Raw genomic sequence first — 18,679 nt, forward strand, 5'->3', positions numbered from 1 at the left:
GAATTTGTTCCTTGCACCATGCCTGTGATTGTTCCAGCATCTCAGCAGCTCGCTGGGATGCCATATAATGAGCGTGTTGTTGGTGCCGATGATCCCCCTGAGCTCCGCTTGAGGAGAACTCTGTGACTTCTGGCTCCTTCATAGCTGCAGTTGTTTTAGAATTTTGCAGCAAATTAGATTTTCTTTTTCCCGGTATGTTTAAAAGTAGCAAACTGCCATTGGATTAAAGGTGTTTTCACATCCAGTGTGTCAGCACTGCCTGGAGCAGATCAGATAATATGCAAATGCCTGTACACAATGGACTGAGGCTTAGCTGAGTGTTTACATAGAGAGATAACAGACCTGACTTTATCAGCAAACTCCAATTAGCTGAGATAATACTGCTGGCAAAAGCAGTGTAATATAGTATGTGAACATAAATTCATAACAGTCAAGAAGCCATGTCATTTACCTGGATAAGAAGTAGCCTATGTGTTAATCGAGGTTACAAACCATCTATATGCCAAATTTAATCCAAATTTGATCAGCCCTTTTTTGCATGATCGAGTAAAAAGCAAACAAACTTTCAGATTTATAATATTAGTAGGATGTGATTATAGTCCACACGTACCTTGGTATGCAGCTTTGCGATTTGCTTCTCATCAATACTGGACTGCTTGTACAATCTTTTCTTATATCGAAACTGCAAAGACAAAGATATAGGTTTGCATATTGCAGATACGCTGCAGATTTTTTCTTTTTACTGCATTACATGACCAGCAAAGAGAATGAGCTAATAGTGAATTACATCCTTATAGTGCAGAGAAAATCCATAGCGGAAACTAATGAAATTAATTGTAGCTCAGCGAGGGTCCAACAGCTGGATCCCCAGCAGATCAGTGGCTTAAAGCAGTAGTAGCACTCCATGAGTACCACTTCCACTTCACAGACAATGTGAAGTCCTGATCATCGGTCGCATAACCTGATAGTAGCTCAGTCTCATTCAAGTGAATGGGCTGGGCTGAAATACCAAGCAGGGCTGTGTAGAGACCTAAGCGCTCATCTGAACAGCTGACGGACAGGGGGCTTGTGTGTCAGACACCCTATGACCCTTAATTGATGATCTATTCTAATGAATAAGACTAGAAAACCTTTTTTAGGCTAAGGCCCAGCCAAAAAGCGGTGCAGGAAAAACCATGGTGGAAATGCATCACAGTTTTTCCTAAAGCGCCTTTCTCAGAAAATCTGCAAAGTTTGCCTCTGTGGGCATTCAATTATACCTACACAAAGAACGCCCATGTTTTCATAGGTATTACTGACATGTTGCAATGGTTTTGGAAGATTGCAGCAGTTCCGCTGTGGGTATTTTTCTGCAATGTGTGCATGGGATTTGTTAGAATCCAATGCAAACATACACCAAAAGCAGATGTCAGGGTACAGCAGACTCCCTCCATGTCCAAATACTATAAATATATATATAGCATTGGAGCAGGGGTTAACAGTGTGAGGAAATCTCTTTAGAGGAAAGGTCAGATTTGGACAAATCAAGCTGACTGCAAGGGGTCTAGTCAGTGGGCGACTCCCAAATCGGTGGTCAGTAAGGTAGGAACCATTGGGTATTTGCTTTGCTTAGAAGTCTGCTATCCCGAGAAGCAATGGTAAATGCTGCTGCTGGCTTTACTTAGCCAGGTAGAGGGGTCCTGGATATGGCAGCCCTTCACCCCAATTACTGTAGTTCGGTAAGACTAGTAAACAAGCCATGTTCACTGACCTCCAAGGAAGGCACGCCTCTGCTCATGGGCTGGGGATATTCCCGCAGTAGTCGCTCTTCATCCAAAAACTTTCCATCTCTCCCATTGCTGAAAGGCTGGTAAAGGCCGTAGTTGAGAACGTCCTTCAGGCTCTGATTGAGAGTGCACAAGATCCGCTGCTTCGCCACCCAGACAGTGGCGTCGGGGTTAAACCGGATACATTTCTGCAAACAATGGAGAGTGAAAGTCAATGAGTTGCAGCCTTATTAAGGGATACAGCAGCCGGCTATTATAAGGTCAAAGAACATTATATGTTGTGTTCACATTCTCTAAACAATACCAGGGCGGTATGGATCCTGTACGCTGTATATAGGGGAGACTGATCTGAAGCCCTGCAACGTTGTGACAAAGGAGGCCCCCACCATACCTGAGTAATCAGTACACCTCTCTACTATGGAGTGGGCGGATCTGTGTTGAAGCAGATAGTCTAGGACCGCCCACCCAATAAACCCTAATTAGCATACTGACAAATGATTGCTAGAAAACAGTGGGGGCTTGAACTCAACTATAGCCTCAACTATAGCTGCTGGCTGAGATCCCGCACATCCAATGTTCTCTAGACTCATGTATATGATGTACCGTTGCTCCTTTTTCTATGTATTGTGCACTTTGCTTTATTCATTGGGAACTCAGGACCCGGTCTCATGGGTTACTTTCACATCTATATTGTCTCAAAGGACCCTATTATAGCTAATGGGGTCTGTGGGCTTCAGTAGGAGTTGCCCATTTCAGACCAGAGCAACGGACACCCCAACGCAGAGTGAGCCTAGCAATAGTATTAAATAAAAGTACAAGATCCAAACCAACTCTGCAGAGGTAGCGGACAATGTTACAGTACCAGGATACGTCTTATATTTGAGGTGCCGCTGTCTTCTATAGTTTTACCCTCCATGTGGACATCAAGCCCCTATTACTCGCTGGTCCTACACGCAGGACAATAATCGCGCCCTCTCCGCAATCTTCACGTCACTCCTTGGAGATTTTACAAGCCTGTTTACAAAATTTCTTTAGCTCGGAGGCGAAACATCCTCTTGTATTGTACTGGTATTACCGGATCAATAGAGCTACACAACAAGATCGACCATATAATAGTTTACTCCAGGGAGCAGAAGAGCTTACCGCAGGATAAGGCTGGGCTTTATGTAAGCAGCCATGATATCCTAGGGGGTCGCTATGCCTAAAGTCCTTTATTTACTGTGCAGTCAGCTATTGTCCTCAGTTATCAGTCATTTCAGGCTGACTGTAGCATTCAATACAACGGCTCTCCAGCTGTTGCAAAACTACAACTCCCAGCATGCTCTGACTGCGGTAAGACTTGCTTAGCACAACTATTTATATTGAAATCAATTTAAAAAAAAAAAAAAAAAAAAAAAAATTTTTTGCAGAACTTTGTGCTATTAAAAAAAAAATAATTAAAAAATAGATATTTTTTTACCCCCCCCCCTTAATTCAGATATAAAAATAAAGCAAAAAAACAAGCGAGAATAAAGAAGCAACATAAAAATAAAACCGAAAATAGATGCAAAAATATGATTATTATTATTATTATTATTATATATTATTATTATTATGAATTATTATATATTATCTATATTATTATTATATATTTATATTATATATTATTTATATTTTATTATGATTATTAATATTATTATATATTATCTATATTATTATATATTATCTAGATTTTGTTATTATTAATATTATCATATATTATCTATATTATCTACCTGGTATATTATTATATATTTATATTATTATTATATATTATTTATATTTATATTATTTATAATAAGAAAAAAAGTAATAGCTTTCATATCTGCATGTACGGAAAAAAAAAACCCACAAATGTAGGAAAATGGCCCCGTACAAAGTGGTTTGAGGCGTTGTCCGGTTTCAGCAAATAAAAGTTCATGTTCATATAATAAAAAGTTCTACAATTTTCCAATATCTTTTCTCCATCATTTCCTCGCGGCTTTCTTGATCTCTGTATGACTTGGTGCTTACACAATAATTCGGCAATGATACTCTGCCTATACAGATAGACGCCAAATGTCACAAGACAGGGCTATGATCTAATCTCGAAGTATCCAGAGCGTGGTAACCTTGTAGCCCTGAGAATAGTCTGAGAATCCTTTCATTGTCTTGCACAGGGCCATGTCCTGATCACACAGATTACTGGATCCTTGCACCTACACAGCCTATTTATAAGGCTCCTTACAAGTTTATCTTACGACATCTAGGCAGAAAATTAAAAAAATTAAAAATATATATACAGGCACTTGCTTGTGTCTCGGCCTACACTCCCCTAAGTTACCTAATTTGTATTATTAGACTTAAGAGCTGGAAATCTGTCCAAACACATTCTCGGCAGCAGCCGTGGGTTGAGCGCTGCTGCCGGCATCTAAGAAATGGAAGTTGAATGGTAAAAACAAGGGAAGTAATTTATTACTGACTAATTGTTGTGCAGATCCAAGGCGGATTTATTTGCAGAACAGATTAGTGAATTGCTTAAAGGGGATGTTTACTTTGGTTAATCTCTTTATGTTACAAGAGTCCCCGTTAATGACCATGATTACAGGGTATCCTGCTGCGGAGTTACCCAGGGAGCAACTGTAATCTGTGGGTAAAGTAAGTGCTCCATTCCCCTACAGCTCCTCCGCAGGGAGAATGAAGCATTACAGCCCACAGTGGATGAACGTTCACAGAATGCAAAGATATCCTGAGTCCTAAAGAAAGAGGTGGTCTTGATTGCCGACAAGGGACTCCCACACTGCTGCCCTGGTGGTCCACACTGGTTTCTGCGTACTTCTGGTATATATGAACACAGCAGCCAATCAAAAGCTATATGGGGGATTTCGGCATATACAGAATGTGACCCCTGCAGCCAATCACTGAGCTCAAACGGAAATTTGCATGCATGGTTCGTGACCACTGCAGAAATTCACTGGCCTTAAGGGTGATGGTGATGTGTACGGCATGTGACCACTGCAGCAAATCACTGGCCCTTAAGGGTGATGGTGATGTGTACGGCATGTGACCAATGCAGTCAATCACTGGCCTTAAGGGTGATGGTGATGTGTACGGCATGTGACCATTGCAGCCAAACATTGGCCTTAAAGGTGATGGTGATGTACAGTATATGACATGTGACCATTAGAGCCAATCACTGGCCTCACAGGTGACGCTGGCCTGTCCAGTACATGACCCAAGATTGACTCACCGTTTGCTGCAGATCGGGAATTACAATCCTAATGACCATGGTGTTGGTCTGAATATCCTCCAGCCTGCTGGTTGGACGCTCGGCGGTGGCCCTGATGGTGTCATAGATGGTCTCCTCTTTGGAGCTGTCTGATTCGGACTCCATTGAATAGTCTGAAAAGCTCTGCGCCATCTCATCTTCACTGGACGTGGGACTGCGTGGCATATTCAGCGTCATTCACCCTGAAGTGCTGCCGAAATACAAAAAAGTAAAAATGAGATAAATACTAGTAATGAAAAACTCTTTTTATGGTTTATCTTGCTCTGACTGGTTTTAGTATAATAGTCTGTGGGAGCGCCATACATTTATTGCTATAAAATCGGAGTCAGTCGTATTTACATTTCCCTTTTCTTCTCTATCCGGCCCAGACCGCCATGACGACTTGTTCACAACCTCTCTGCGCTCACAGGTTTCTCATCACTCGTCGGTGCCCCCCCACATACTAATCACGCCTACATTTTGTGTCACTGCCTCTCCATTCTTTTTTCTGAACTAAAGGCTGCTAATTTTGTTGACGGGTTAGTTTTCTCCTTTCTGACAGTGGCAGGTAGTGTATCATAAATCTTCTCACTACAGTGCACCAGAGGGCAGGGGGAATACATTTACAAAGAACAGACTGCCAGCCATCAAAGACAAGATCAAAGCCCTAGCGTGGTAAGGGTGACTAGTGGGCCCAATGGTTCCCGGGCCCAGTCACACAGCTGTAATGACTGCATCCCCTACAGTTACTCCAGTGCATGAGACTCCTGATCCATTAACCATAGGAGATACAGTATAAGTGCTGGGGATCCAGTCAGAATGCCACAAAGTCCTGGCACCGTCCTAACATAACCCATCTGTGAGTTTTGAGATGTACGGCCACTAAGAATCGCAGCCAGTTTGTACCGCCAGTGTCTTAAGATTGCTAATTACTTTTTGATCACTCCTTGTTATCCTGTTAAAGGCCGCAAGGTTTTGCAGGATTATCTGCAACACCAAAGCAAGTCACTGGCTACAAATCAATGAATGCTTAACTAGCATAAGTGAAGATGTTGGCGGTGTGGACCGACACTATGTCAGGCGTCTTCACCCTAACAAGTCCACGTTAAAATCCTTCGGGCACCCAGTTGCCCCCGATATAGCTCACTTTACTCTTCACGAGACCTGAGGTTCCACTGTATCAGTCAAGTGTCGAGCCCTGTTGTGGCTCTTGCATTGCCCCCACCCCAGCCTCTGTAAGAATGAACGATTATAGTCGAGTTCTGGGGAACTGTCTTGGTGTAAAACGTACTTTGTACTATGTGTGAGTAAGGAACGTAGCGAGCGTTTGAAGTGGAGACTCGGAGATGGCCTTTTCGGCAGTTCTGCCTTCCTTTAAAGTCTTCCTAAATCTGCGGCACGTTTAAGCTCCCCGAGGATCAAACAAAAATCAAAGGTAGATCTGAATCCCTGGTTACCTCCTCTCCGCACATCGTCGCCCTCCATCCGCCATCAATCAGAAACTGTGAATTAAAGAGACGACAACTTCGGCGTCCGTAGTTGCGAATTAACCCCTTGTAACCCCACTCTTTACAATTTACGATACATGCGGGTTTGCGGAAACTCATAGAGGGCCCCCCGGCGCCTCAGGCACAATCCAAAACCATTAATCCAAATTTATTTTGCATAAAATTTTGTTATAGAACAAATGAAACTCAAAAACAACACATTTTCTTTTTGGGCAAAGTCGTGTAAAACTGAGCCTCAGAAATATATGCGTAAAATGGAAGTTATTTTTAATTTCTGGAGTCGCAGCGGGACGACGACGCTCTATTCTGCTCGGTATACGGCATATGTTCGGATTAACATTTCTGGAAAGATTAAGATGGAAATGTGAGCTGGGAGAGAAACGTGTGAAAATGCAAATAATGGAGGTGGATGTCACCGGAGTTCACCGGTTAAGGCGCCCGGACCTCTGCACGGGTCTATGCTAAAAATGGAGATGATAGAAAAATAAATTCCCATTGTTCTTATTCTTCAGGGAGTCTGAACGTGTCCCTATGATATGTAAACACTGTGCAGGCTCCATCCCAGACACCACTGCTTCGGATGGAGAAAAATAGCAGGAATATTCTTCTCATGGAAATAATGGATATCTTGAGTTAATCCCCAAAAATGGCAGGCCAATTTTAAGTCTCTGAGGTGGATGCATCAAAGCAATAGAAGTTTAGGGGTCTCTGAGGTGGATGCATCACAGCAATGCAAGTTTAGGGGTCCCTGACGTGGATGCATCACACCAATGCAAGTTTAGAGGTCCCTGACGTGGATGAATCACACCAATGCAAGTTTAGAGGTCCCTGACGTGGATGCATCACAGCAATGCAAGTTTAGAGGTCCCTGACGTGGATGCATCACAGCAATGCAAGTTTAGAGGTCCCTGACGTGGATGCATCACACCAATGCAGGTTTAGGGTCTCTGAGGTGGATGTATCACACCAATGGAAGCTTAGGGGTCCCTGACGTGGATGCATCACTAGAATACAAGTCTATGGGTCTATGAGGTGGATGCATCACACCAATGCAAGTCTATAACTCCGCTAAAGAGGCAGCGATTCACAAGGGGAAAACGCTGTTTGATTCAGGTGACCCTAACCTATCTATCTGCAGACCAGGTTGATATCTTGGTATAGGGTGACCCAAAAAACAAAACGCAAAGGTGGTTCCGGTCTCCAGGGCTGAAGTAATGTATCTGCATGATGTGATGGGTCCACCAGAAGTTCTGTCTCCTATACAGTACATTACTTCTGCATGCACACAGACATACACTGGAGGCTCCCCATCGAGGGTCCTTTTATCTGCACCGATAATCTGCCCCTTACAGGCTGACTGGTGCTTTTTTTTTACCCGAGAACATAGAGCGCTGATCAGACTTTCCAGGCCACTACATAATGACCACAGACATATTCTGAATACGGTATTAAGAGTAACCAATAAGCACAGCAGGGTGTAGGTATCAGCGATATTCATGGCGACCGCCATCACGATGAGATGGCTCATACACTATATATAATGATGCACACGAGCGACTTATTATCTCCAGGTATTATCTATACAGAAATACACTGAAATCTGTGACATCTTGGTTCAGTAAACCTGCACAGAATATTTCCTGCTGCCACAAGCTGCGCCGTGCGACAAGGCTCACACCGAGACGCTAATGTGGACTCGCTGCTGCGCTGACGTCTTGGTCTCGCTTGGATGCGGCGATGTTTGCACACAGATAACAGTGTCCTGCCCTCTGTGAACAGATGTTTATAGGAAATGCGAGCAGTGAAATCATCCTGCGGGAAAAAAAAAAAAAAAAAAAATCGATACGCTTTTTATAGCATCGGAAATGACAAGAGGCTTCATATGTAAGGGGTCCGAGTGATTTCAGCCGTCGTGCGAGATGCCGTATTTCCATTTCTATTTTTTAAATGGAAAAAAAAATTGTGTTTCAGGCAAAAGTCAATGAAAAATATTGAAAAAGTAAAATCAATGAGGTTCTGGGAGCTGGGATCCCTCCCCAATTCTGATTTCTAAATGCACTGCGAGACTCGGGCACTGTTCACTCCTGCATCACGGCTTCCACGATCCACAGTGTTAGGATGTATACGTGACATAACAAATAGGGAATATTGACACCCGACGTACGCCAGTGACTTATAGTAGGAGCTATTATAGGGTCTATAAGGTCTATGCTTCTGTCTTGGTGCTTGTCTTTTTGTGGCACTGCATGCTGTGCTATTTTTGGGGGAATCTTTGACAGGGGCTCCTGATAGAGTCCCCAGCACAGATGTGAACCCAACCTGCTAAGCTATATTCCCCCAAAGTCTCCAAAATTCAATAGGTTTTGATGACAGATTTTTTAAACTTCAATCTTCTAGGCCTTGGGCAGAGCCGACTGCGCATGCCCGAGCCACAAGAAAATGGCCGCTTACACAGTAATCTGGTGTAAGCGGCCAGTTTCTTGTGGCCTCTACACAGTAAGCTGGTGTAAGCGGCCATTTTCTTGTGGCCTGGGCATGCGCAGTCGGCTCTGCCCGAGGCCTAGAAGATTGAAACCCAGGACGGAAGAAGACACAGGGAGAAGACGTTCCAGAAGAAGATGGAGGCGTCGTTGGAGAGTTCTCTTGCAGCATTGGGACCGCCCCCAGTGCTACGAGAGAACTCATTTGCGTACAGAAGAAAATCCAGATTTCTACTGAACGGCGGCGCCGAGAAGACATCTAAAGGTAGGAGAAGAATAGTCTTTCTTCAGGCTATTCCTACGTGTGAACCAGAAAAAAGGGTATGCAATAATAGGATCCCTTTAATTAAAAAAATATAGCACAGCATGCAGCACTATTCTCATCACTAAGATGTCAGACACCATGAGGGCCACTGGATATTATCAGTACCCACAGGAAAGAGTTTTTGTTTTTCTAAGACGGAACAGAAAACCATATATAACAACCTAAACGAACGCACAACGAGAAACCATCCAGGAGGATTCAAGCAATACTTAGGAGCCGATATTTTCTAAAATAAGATGCAATCAGCGTGTCATTCAGAGCCGGGTTATGAAGCGATCTCCGCTGGTGAATAAAGGACCGAAATTTGGATTTTCCTCCTTTTGTGAGGGAGTGTATAGAGGATAAGAGCTGAGGCCGAGGACTGACAATCGCTGTCTGATTACGGACGAGGTGAGGGCCTATTTATTGTCATAGACTGTGATTGGCCTTTGTGAGACCATATTGGATCACTTCTCCGCCATGACACATGTGCCGCCAGCGTTCTGCCATGAACTATTAGCCGCACAAAGGTCTTAGGAAGAAGCGAAGAGGAGATCATATCTAAGAGGAGATGGCATATATCGCTATAATCAATAGACCAGGGCACAGACTCATCATTTTTATCGAGGGGTTAATCCCGCACGTCTGTCTTACTAAGTACTTGTATTCTTCACTAATTAACAATTACCTTTTGGACAACGTTTTGTTCTGTTGCAGCCTGTACCTGAGGTCGTGTTCATCAGTCACATGGTACAGCGGCAGCTCAGTCCCATTCAAGCGAATATGGCTATGTAGCAATGACAAGCACAGCCCCTATACTACGTAAGGCGCTGCCTTTGGTATTAAAGGGATTCTATCATTAAAATCACATTTTTTTCTCGTTAACATATAGGGATAGTCTTAAGAAAGGCCATTCTTCTCCTACCTTTAGATGTCTTCCCCGCCCCGCTGTTTGGTAGAAATCCTGGTTTTCTATATGCAAATGAGTTCTCTCGCAGCACTGGGGGCGGTCCCTGGCACTCAAACGGCACTGGGTGCGTCCCCAAAGCTGTGAGAGAAATCTCCAGCGCTGCCTCCATCTTCTTCAGGAACGGCCTCTCTGCGCGTCTTCTTCCGGGTTCAAACTTCTAGGCCTCGGGCAGAGCCGATTGCATATGCCCACAGGCCACAAGAAAATGGCTGCTTACACAGCTTACTGTGTAAGTGGCCATTTTCCTTGTGGCCGCTGTGCTCTGCCCGAGGCCTAGAAGATTGAAGCCCAGGATGGAAGACGACACAGGGAAAGGGCGTTCCAGAAGACAATAGAGGCGTCGCTGGAAATTTTTCTCGCAGCATTGGGGACACCCCCAGTGCTGCGAGAGAACTCATTTGCATATAGATGAAAACCAGATTATATACCGAACAGCAGCCTGGAGAAGACATCTAAAGGTAGGAGAAGAATAGCCTTTCTTAAGGCTATTCCTACGTGTGATTTTAATGGTAGAATCCCTTTAAATGAAAGGGCCGCGGTTCTCATCTGGACTCTGAGGCCTCTTCAACCCACTGATCTGTAAGTCATCAATATATATGTGCAGGAAAATGGCATGGTTTGGTCGGAGTGTAGTCTGTAACCATGGAGGCTCATAGGTCTGCCTAGGAGCTGTATAGAAGCAAACTGGCAGGGTCACATTAACCCTACCTACATGCAAAGTCGCTTTATTTTGTCCTATTAGATCGTAAAGGCGGAAAGGAAATGCAAAAAAAACATTATTCAGGAAGCCGCAATTCACAGGATACAAAACGTGCGCTGCAAATATCACAATGATTTAGACTCGGCAGTAAGTGTCTCTGGCTAAATCTCCCGATCGTCTCCGCACGACCCCGGCCGTCACCTGAGAAATCTGCGCCTTTCATTACTTATCCTTTCAATTACGCACTTTATAGAACGGTCAGCGACAATAATGTCTGGGCACATGTGGAAGGAATGAAGATTTATTAAAATAATACAGTATTGATGTAGGAAATGCAGCTCTGGTCAGGGCAGGTTAATGTCCCGCTGTGTCTGTCATACTAAATACCTAATTTACAAGGAGACGGAAAAAGCAAAACTATTCATTTCACAAAAGTGAGGAATTTCTACCCGCGGCACCCGCCTGCAGCGACAATGCATAGAAACCTGCAGACTATAGAAAGTTACCGCTCAATACAAGACCACCGGCTCCAGACAGGGGCATCCCTATATACTCTATGGTCAATGTGCAGAAAACATTTAAAGGGAAAGTTCTCAAACAGATAAAATTCTGGCTATACCATGAGACCCAAGAGCTGGATCACACTGTGCAGTACAAATATCATAAAGAATACGGCCCATCAGGAGGAAGATCGTCAGAGGTGGCCATTTATACAAAGGGATACACAGGCTTCATTGGTGACGCCATGTTAAGTAAGGTATATACCCATCTCCTATCCCCAGCAGAACTCCCTGCAATCAGAAGGGGGGCACATGTGAAAGGAGTGATGGGGCACATGTGACTGGAGAGATGGGGTACATGGGAATGGAGTGATGGGGCACATGTGAATGGAGTGATGGGGCACATGTGAAAGGAGTGATGGGGCACATGTGATTGGAGAGATGGGGTACATGGGAATGGAGTGATGGGGCACATGTGAATGGAGTGATGGGGCACATGTGAAAGGAGTGATGGGGCACATGTGATTGGAGTGATGGGGCACATGTGATTGGAGTGATGGGGCACATGTGAAAGGAGTGATTGGGCACATGTGAATGGAGTGATGGGGCACATGTGAATGGAGTGATGGGGCACATGTGATTGCAGTGATTGGGCACATGTGATTGCAGTGATGGGGCACATGTGACTGGAGTGGTGGGGCACATGTGAATGGAGTGATGGGGCACATGTGACTGGAGTGGTGGGGCACGTGAATGGAGGAATGGGGCACATGTGACTGGAGCGATGGGGCACATGTGAAAGGAGTGATGGGGCACATGTGATTGCAGTGATGGGGCACATGTGATTGCAGTGATGGGGCACATGTGAATGGAGTGATGGGGCACATGTGACTGGAGTGGTGGGGCACGTGAATGGAGGAATGGGGCACATGTGACTGGAGCGATGGGGCACATGTGAAAGGAGTGATGGGGCACATGTGATTGCAGTGATGGGGCACATGTGATTGCAGTGATGGGGCACATGTGATTGCAGTGATTGGGCACATGTGATTGCAGTGATGGGGCACATGTGAATGGAGTGATGGGGCACATGTGACTGGAGTGGTGGGGCACATGTGAATGGAGTGATAGTGCACACGTGAATGGAGTGATAGTGCACACGTGAATGGAGTGATAGGGCACATGTGACTGGAGTGGTGGGGCACATGTGAATGGAGGAATGGGGCACATGTGAATGGAGTGATGGGGCACATGTGACTGGAGTGATAGTGCACACGTGAATGGAGTGATAGGGCACATGTGACTGGAGCGATGGGGCACATGTGAATGGAGTGATGGTACTTACACACCTTTAAGTCTGGGTCAGTGAAACTCACAGAGAAAAGATCTGGGTTTTGTACTTGTACTTATGACAACCTTTTCCCAAATGGGCACTGCGAGATACGTAGGAGAAAATCCACAAGTTCAATTCATTCGATTTTAGACTGCGCTGATCCAGAAGAAGGCTTTATAAGGCAAATCTGGTGTAACGTAAGAATGTATTACAATATATCCCGCCACCACATTATTGTACTGTTGTGCAAGGACGTATTACAGATTGCCCCCATTTACTATCAGCTGTCTGGGGCACGAGAAGCCTGTGACCGCTGGCATTACACGTCTTATAAGACATATCCATGTAAGACTCTGCTAACAAAGACTCGTTTCATGTTTCCAGCAAGAAAGATTAGATAAATAAACAGGTAAAGCATACCAACAAACCCTGGGCAGTCACATGGTGCCACGTCAACTGCGGGCATGTTTACCAGGACATGCTACAGAGGGACGGTATTAACTATATTCTTCTATGTCACAAGGTGCAGAGTCATAAAGCGGGCACGCTTACTGGGGCAGAATACTGGGGCCGTATCACATACAGGGCAAGGTTACCAGGACATTCTAGCAAGAGCAAGTATATAACCAAGGGGTTGTTTGGGATATAAGAAATACATGCAGCAGGGGAGGTGAAGGAAATATAAATACATCTTTGCAATCAAAAGGGGGCACCTGTGACTGGACTGATGGGGCACATGTGACTGGACTGATGGGGCACATGTGACTGGACTGAGAGGGCACATGTGACTGGAGCGATGGGGCACATGTGACTGGACTGATGGGGCACATGTGGATGGACTGATGGGGCACATGTGGATGGACTGATGGGGCACATGCGGCTGGACTGATGGGGCACATGCGGCTGGACTGATGGGGCACATGTGACTGGACTGATGGGGCACGTGAATGGACTGATGGAGCACGTGACTGGAGTGATGGGGCACATGTGGCTGGAGTGATGGGGCACGTGGCTGGACTGATGGGGCACGTGACTGGAGTGATGGGGCACATGTGGCTGGAGTGATGGGGCACATGTGGCTGGAGTGATGGGGCACATGTGGCTGGACTGATGGGGCACATGTGGCTGGACTGATGGGGCACATGTGGCTGGACTGATGGGGCACATGTGGCTGGACTGATGGGGCACATGTGGCTGGAGTGATGGGGCACATGTGGCTGGACTGATGGGGCACACGTGACTGGACTGATGGGGAACATGTGGCTGGACTGATGGGGCACACGTGACTGGACTGATGGGGCACATGTGGCTGGACTGATGGGGCACATGTGAATGGACTGATGGGGCACGTGACTGGAGTGATGGGGCACATGTGGCTGGAGTGATGGGGCACATGTGGCTGGACTGATGGGGCACATGTGGCTGGACTGATGGGGCACATGTGGCTGGACTGATGGGGCACATGTGGCTGGACTGATGGGGCACATGTGGCTGGACTGATGGGGCACGTGACTGGAGTGATGGGGCACATGTGGCTGGACTGATGGGGCACACGTGACTGGACTGATGGGGAACATGTGGCTGGACTGATGGGGCACACGTGACTGGACTGATGGGGCACATGTGAATGGGGCCGCCTCAGGTTCCGATCCACAATACGGGTAGCTGTAACTGGATGCCGCTGCAGTGCACCAGCATTAAGTCGCGCACTCCTCTCCGGATTAGGCCCAAATAAATAGCCCTAGTTGGGGGGAGGGAGTGTCTTCAGGCGGATGTCGCGAGGTGAACCTGCCTGAAAGAATGAGCATGTCGCTTCTTTTTTTCCGGGAGCCAGAGCAATGGGACCCGTCTTTTTGGTCAGGATTATGAGGCGGATACGGCCTCAAAATCCTAACCAAAAAAACCCATGTGAAGTTCCCCTAATAAGAGTCAAAGCTGGGCCCCCTATGGTTTGTGGACCTGGTTGCATCTACGAGCACTGAAACCCCTATAGTGACTATAGTCTATTACTTACCATACCCTATGCCCTGTTGTCCTGTATAAGATGACACAACCATCATGCTTCTTACATGGCCGCACTATAAATGTAACACAGAAGCCACATCTGAAGCTTCGCAGATGGCACTGGGCGGCAGACACTCCCTGTATACATAGAAAACAATGTGCTAGAGTGTGGGAACGCAAACAGCCCAGCATGTCAGATTATATGGGCATATTAAGGCAACGGCAATTGATGTATTGCGCAAATAGCGGAGGCAGCCATCATGAGGGCAATATTCATAGGCATGGAGCAAAATGAATAAGAAGTATTGTAAAGATTCAATACTAGGGGTTGTGTGGTGTGGATACCCTTATTTGTAGTGTCAAAGTGTTGCATCACATCTTATGGTAAGCAATGACTACTAATCCTAATGGACGTATTGTCTTAGACGGTATCCTCTGAGACACACATCAAGGCTTTAGGGTGCAGTTATGTACAGCATACAAAAGGCAGAGCTGCCGGGGAAGAGAGACGGATCAATGATGAGGCAGGGGGTGTTTTTCAGACTACCTCAAAGTCCCTATAGGCACTGCAGCAAAGCTGTAGTCACAGACTCTTTAGGATAGGTTATTATATTGGCAGGGGTCCGATACCTGGGAATCCAATAGAATGGCTGATCAAAGTGGCACCAGTCCTCCAATGAGCACTGCTTGTGCTTCACAGACCGAGATACATCACATTCTTTGGTTCTTCGGAGATGCAACACCAAACACAGCCACTATACAACCTATGGCGCTGTGCATCATTAGTGATGAGGTCATAGTGATTGTCTCATCAAACAGCTGATCGGTGGGGGTGCCAGGTATTGGATCTTCTATCGATGAATTATCCTAACAATATATTGGATTCAGCACCAATGGGTCCAAATTGGCAGAATATCAGATTTTCTGAATTATCCTACAGTTATGATAAAGTATAGAAAACATCTACTGTATATACCGTATCAAATCTCTTACTGTCACTCTATATTTTATCACACTTTCTTTTCTGGTTCTTTTTCAGCACAATTTTCCGCTTCTGTGCCATATTATCTTTCCAGATTATCGAATGTCACATTAAAGGACGTTCACTGTATTGTGTCAAATAAATATCTCGGATCACAAAGTAACAATATGTCGCTGTAAACTTGATACAAAGTTATCAACAGGAGTCAAAGTGAAACATATGCTGTATAGGAGTCTCGGGGGTACTACAATGCCCAGCATGCTGGGACTTGTAGCTCAGCAACAGCTGGAAAGATCCAAACAGCGGAACGTGGAGCTATGTGGGGTCACGTAACATCAGCTGTACTTACCGGAGAGGATCCAGACCTATCCCCTGAGACCGGCCGGGGCACATGAGCACAAAACAACGCATAAAGCCAATAGTGTCTCCTGCCAAAAAAATAAAGCCTCTCCCACTTCTCAGATGTGTCTACTGCCGCGGGTGACATTAATGCAGCCTGTAACCGCACCGGTAAGGCTCCGCCCTGTTAACCTCTTCACTGCCATAATAGCTCAGAGCTCCAGCATTAGTGCACAGTGTCAGAATACACAAGATGGAGGGAATTCTGCAATGAATGGGCCACCAAAGACTACTCTGTAGTAGTGTCCCCCTTTAAAAACCTTCCCCATTTTTTGCTACGACATATTCACAGCCATATGGCGGTGTAAAGAGAATGTGTCACACATGCCTATGAAGTTTCTCATCCAGCGTACTCCATTGATCCACCCTCTTTTATGGGTAAAATTGTTCTTCCAGGTATGAGCTCTGCATACATTAGCGGTCAGGTAGTTCTTACTGTCAATCTCATTTGAGGTTTTTAAGGTGACCGGTGGACCAGCAGACTCCACAGATACATTAGAGAGGATTAAATGGGTTCTCCGGGCTAAAAATATTCATATCGTAAAGATAAGGTGACTAAGACCTGCGCCTATATTCCTATATTAGGTGACTAAGACCTGCGCCTATATTCCTATATTAGGTGACTAAGACCTGCGCCTATATTCCTATATTAGGTGACTAAGACCTGCGCCTATATTCCTATATTAGGTGACTAAGACCTGTTCCTGTATTCCATTCAGAGTTTCCTTCCCCAAATCCCCTTAAAAACTGCGAGACCAGATACTTGGTGGGGGCGTCTGGTTTCCTTAGGATTAAGTCACCAATATTCTTAGCTTGGAATACCCCTTTAAATGGTCTCTACCTTTTCTGACAACTTAGTCTTATTTAATAGAACAAGTGATTCTGGACTAAAATGTAACTTTATTTACATATGTTGGTGCTTTCTGCCTGAAAAACGTCTGCAAAGTTTCTACCACTAGGTGTCACCCTTCTAACTAGTTTGCTGCTTACTCCCTGTTACTAGGGAACTTCAGTCCTTAATTACTTTCAAAAGCAAGACCTCGTCACAGAGAGTGGAAGGGGAAGAGACTGGTTTTCTTCACAAAGTGAATGGAGAGGGGAGCGGCTGCAAAAATCCTCCACACATGTCTGCAAAGATCTTTCTCTATGCGCTGGCCTGAACATTCGGCAATCTCACTGCATACACTAGGTTCACACCGGCGTTCTGGTTTCTGTTCTTCGTGTCCGCGTGGGGACATGAAGAACGGAAACCTAATCTGCTTAAAAAGCGATTACCCGCAGACCTCATAGACTATAATGGGTCCTCCGGGTTTTCTGCTTGCCGGACTTTTCACTCCACATTTTTTAAGCAGAATCGGGGATGGGAAACCTCGAACGTAGAGGAGGCGTGAACCATTGCCTTACAAGGTAAAAAAAAGTTTTTTATGTACTTGTATCTACGTGTGGCTGATGGTGGATTATGGCTATTATTCACAGCAAGAGCTTTCCTGTCTATGCTCATAGATATCCCTTTTTTAATGATAGGGATCTTTTTAGCTGCATCATGCCCTGTGTTTGCAGTCCAATGTCCCTGGACCTTCTACATTATGCTCAGCTATTTCTTTGCTACTGTACAGCTACTCCTATCAGAATTACATGTACATAACCATTAGTAGTAGCGCATGCGCTGGAATATAAAGGGGTTATCTCCATCTGGTATGGACACCCTCCTCTGACTGAGGCTCTGGCTGGAAGAGAAGGTTTTGTTGCAATAAAGGTATATTGAAAGAAGTGAGGGGATCAAATCAGCGGGGTAGGGGAAGGAATTATTTCTATTAAAATTAAAATTTCAGAAAGGAGTCATTCAGTGACGGGTCATAAAAAGGGGGTCCGCTCCTTATAATCTTCCTACGAAAAAGGGGATGTGAACATTGTACAGTGGCTACGCCTAGTATAGTAATGGAGTCCCATTCATTTATATGAAGGACCACGTGAATGATGTCAGAGTCATAAAGATGCCTTAGCGCTCGCCTGACTGCTGCTGCCCCCCCTCCAATCTCCTGATGGATCATCAATATAAAGGATAGGTCATCATAATAGTCTTGCAAACACCACATGATAATAGTATGTCTCAGGAAGATAAGGCACCTTGGTGTACTAGAACGTCAGGATGATCGCATTTGCACTGTCACATGGCCGCACTTGCCAGAATCTGAGATGTAAATCTTTCAGCACCTTCATAAAACCTCTACACACCTTTCTAGATTTCTTCTAATAAAATGTACCAGGGACACTTACCTGTAGTGCACTATGAAGTACTACAACCCTCATCATTGCATAATTATACTTTTTTTTTTTGCTTTTTCACCACCACATTGATATGACATGTTCACAGAGGCCCAGAATGAATGATAGCTGAATCAATGACATGTATACGTACGGTTGGTCAATACAGGGACAAATCTTCTGGGACAATCCTTGGAAATTAA

The 18,679-nt window shown here is 45.1% G+C and overlaps 1 protein-coding gene across 1 annotated transcript in view; it reads right to left on the reverse strand.

The window, feature by feature from the left end:
• Nucleotides 1-18,679, reverse strand: part of SHANK2 (SH3 and multiple ankyrin repeat domains 2) — a 282,554-nt gene that overhangs the window by 209,805 nt on the left and 54,070 nt on the right. The window contains exons 2-4 of the mRNA XM_075281002.1: nucleotides 5,014-5,242; nucleotides 1,751-1,954; nucleotides 611-682 (exon numbers count right to left, since the gene is read on the reverse strand). Coding sequence (XP_075137103.1) covers nucleotides 611-682; nucleotides 1,751-1,954; nucleotides 5,014-5,229 — 492 coding nt within the window. The 5' untranslated portion in view covers nucleotides 5,230-5,242. The remainder of the gene's footprint in view (nucleotides 1-610; nucleotides 683-1,750; nucleotides 1,955-5,013; nucleotides 5,243-18,679) is intronic.

This window comes from Leptodactylus fuscus, chromosome 7 (genome assembly GCF_031893055.1).
Source record: "Leptodactylus fuscus isolate aLepFus1 chromosome 7, aLepFus1.hap2, whole genome shotgun sequence".
NCBI classification, from domain to species: Eukaryota; Metazoa; Chordata; class Amphibia; order Anura; family Leptodactylidae; genus Leptodactylus; species Leptodactylus fuscus.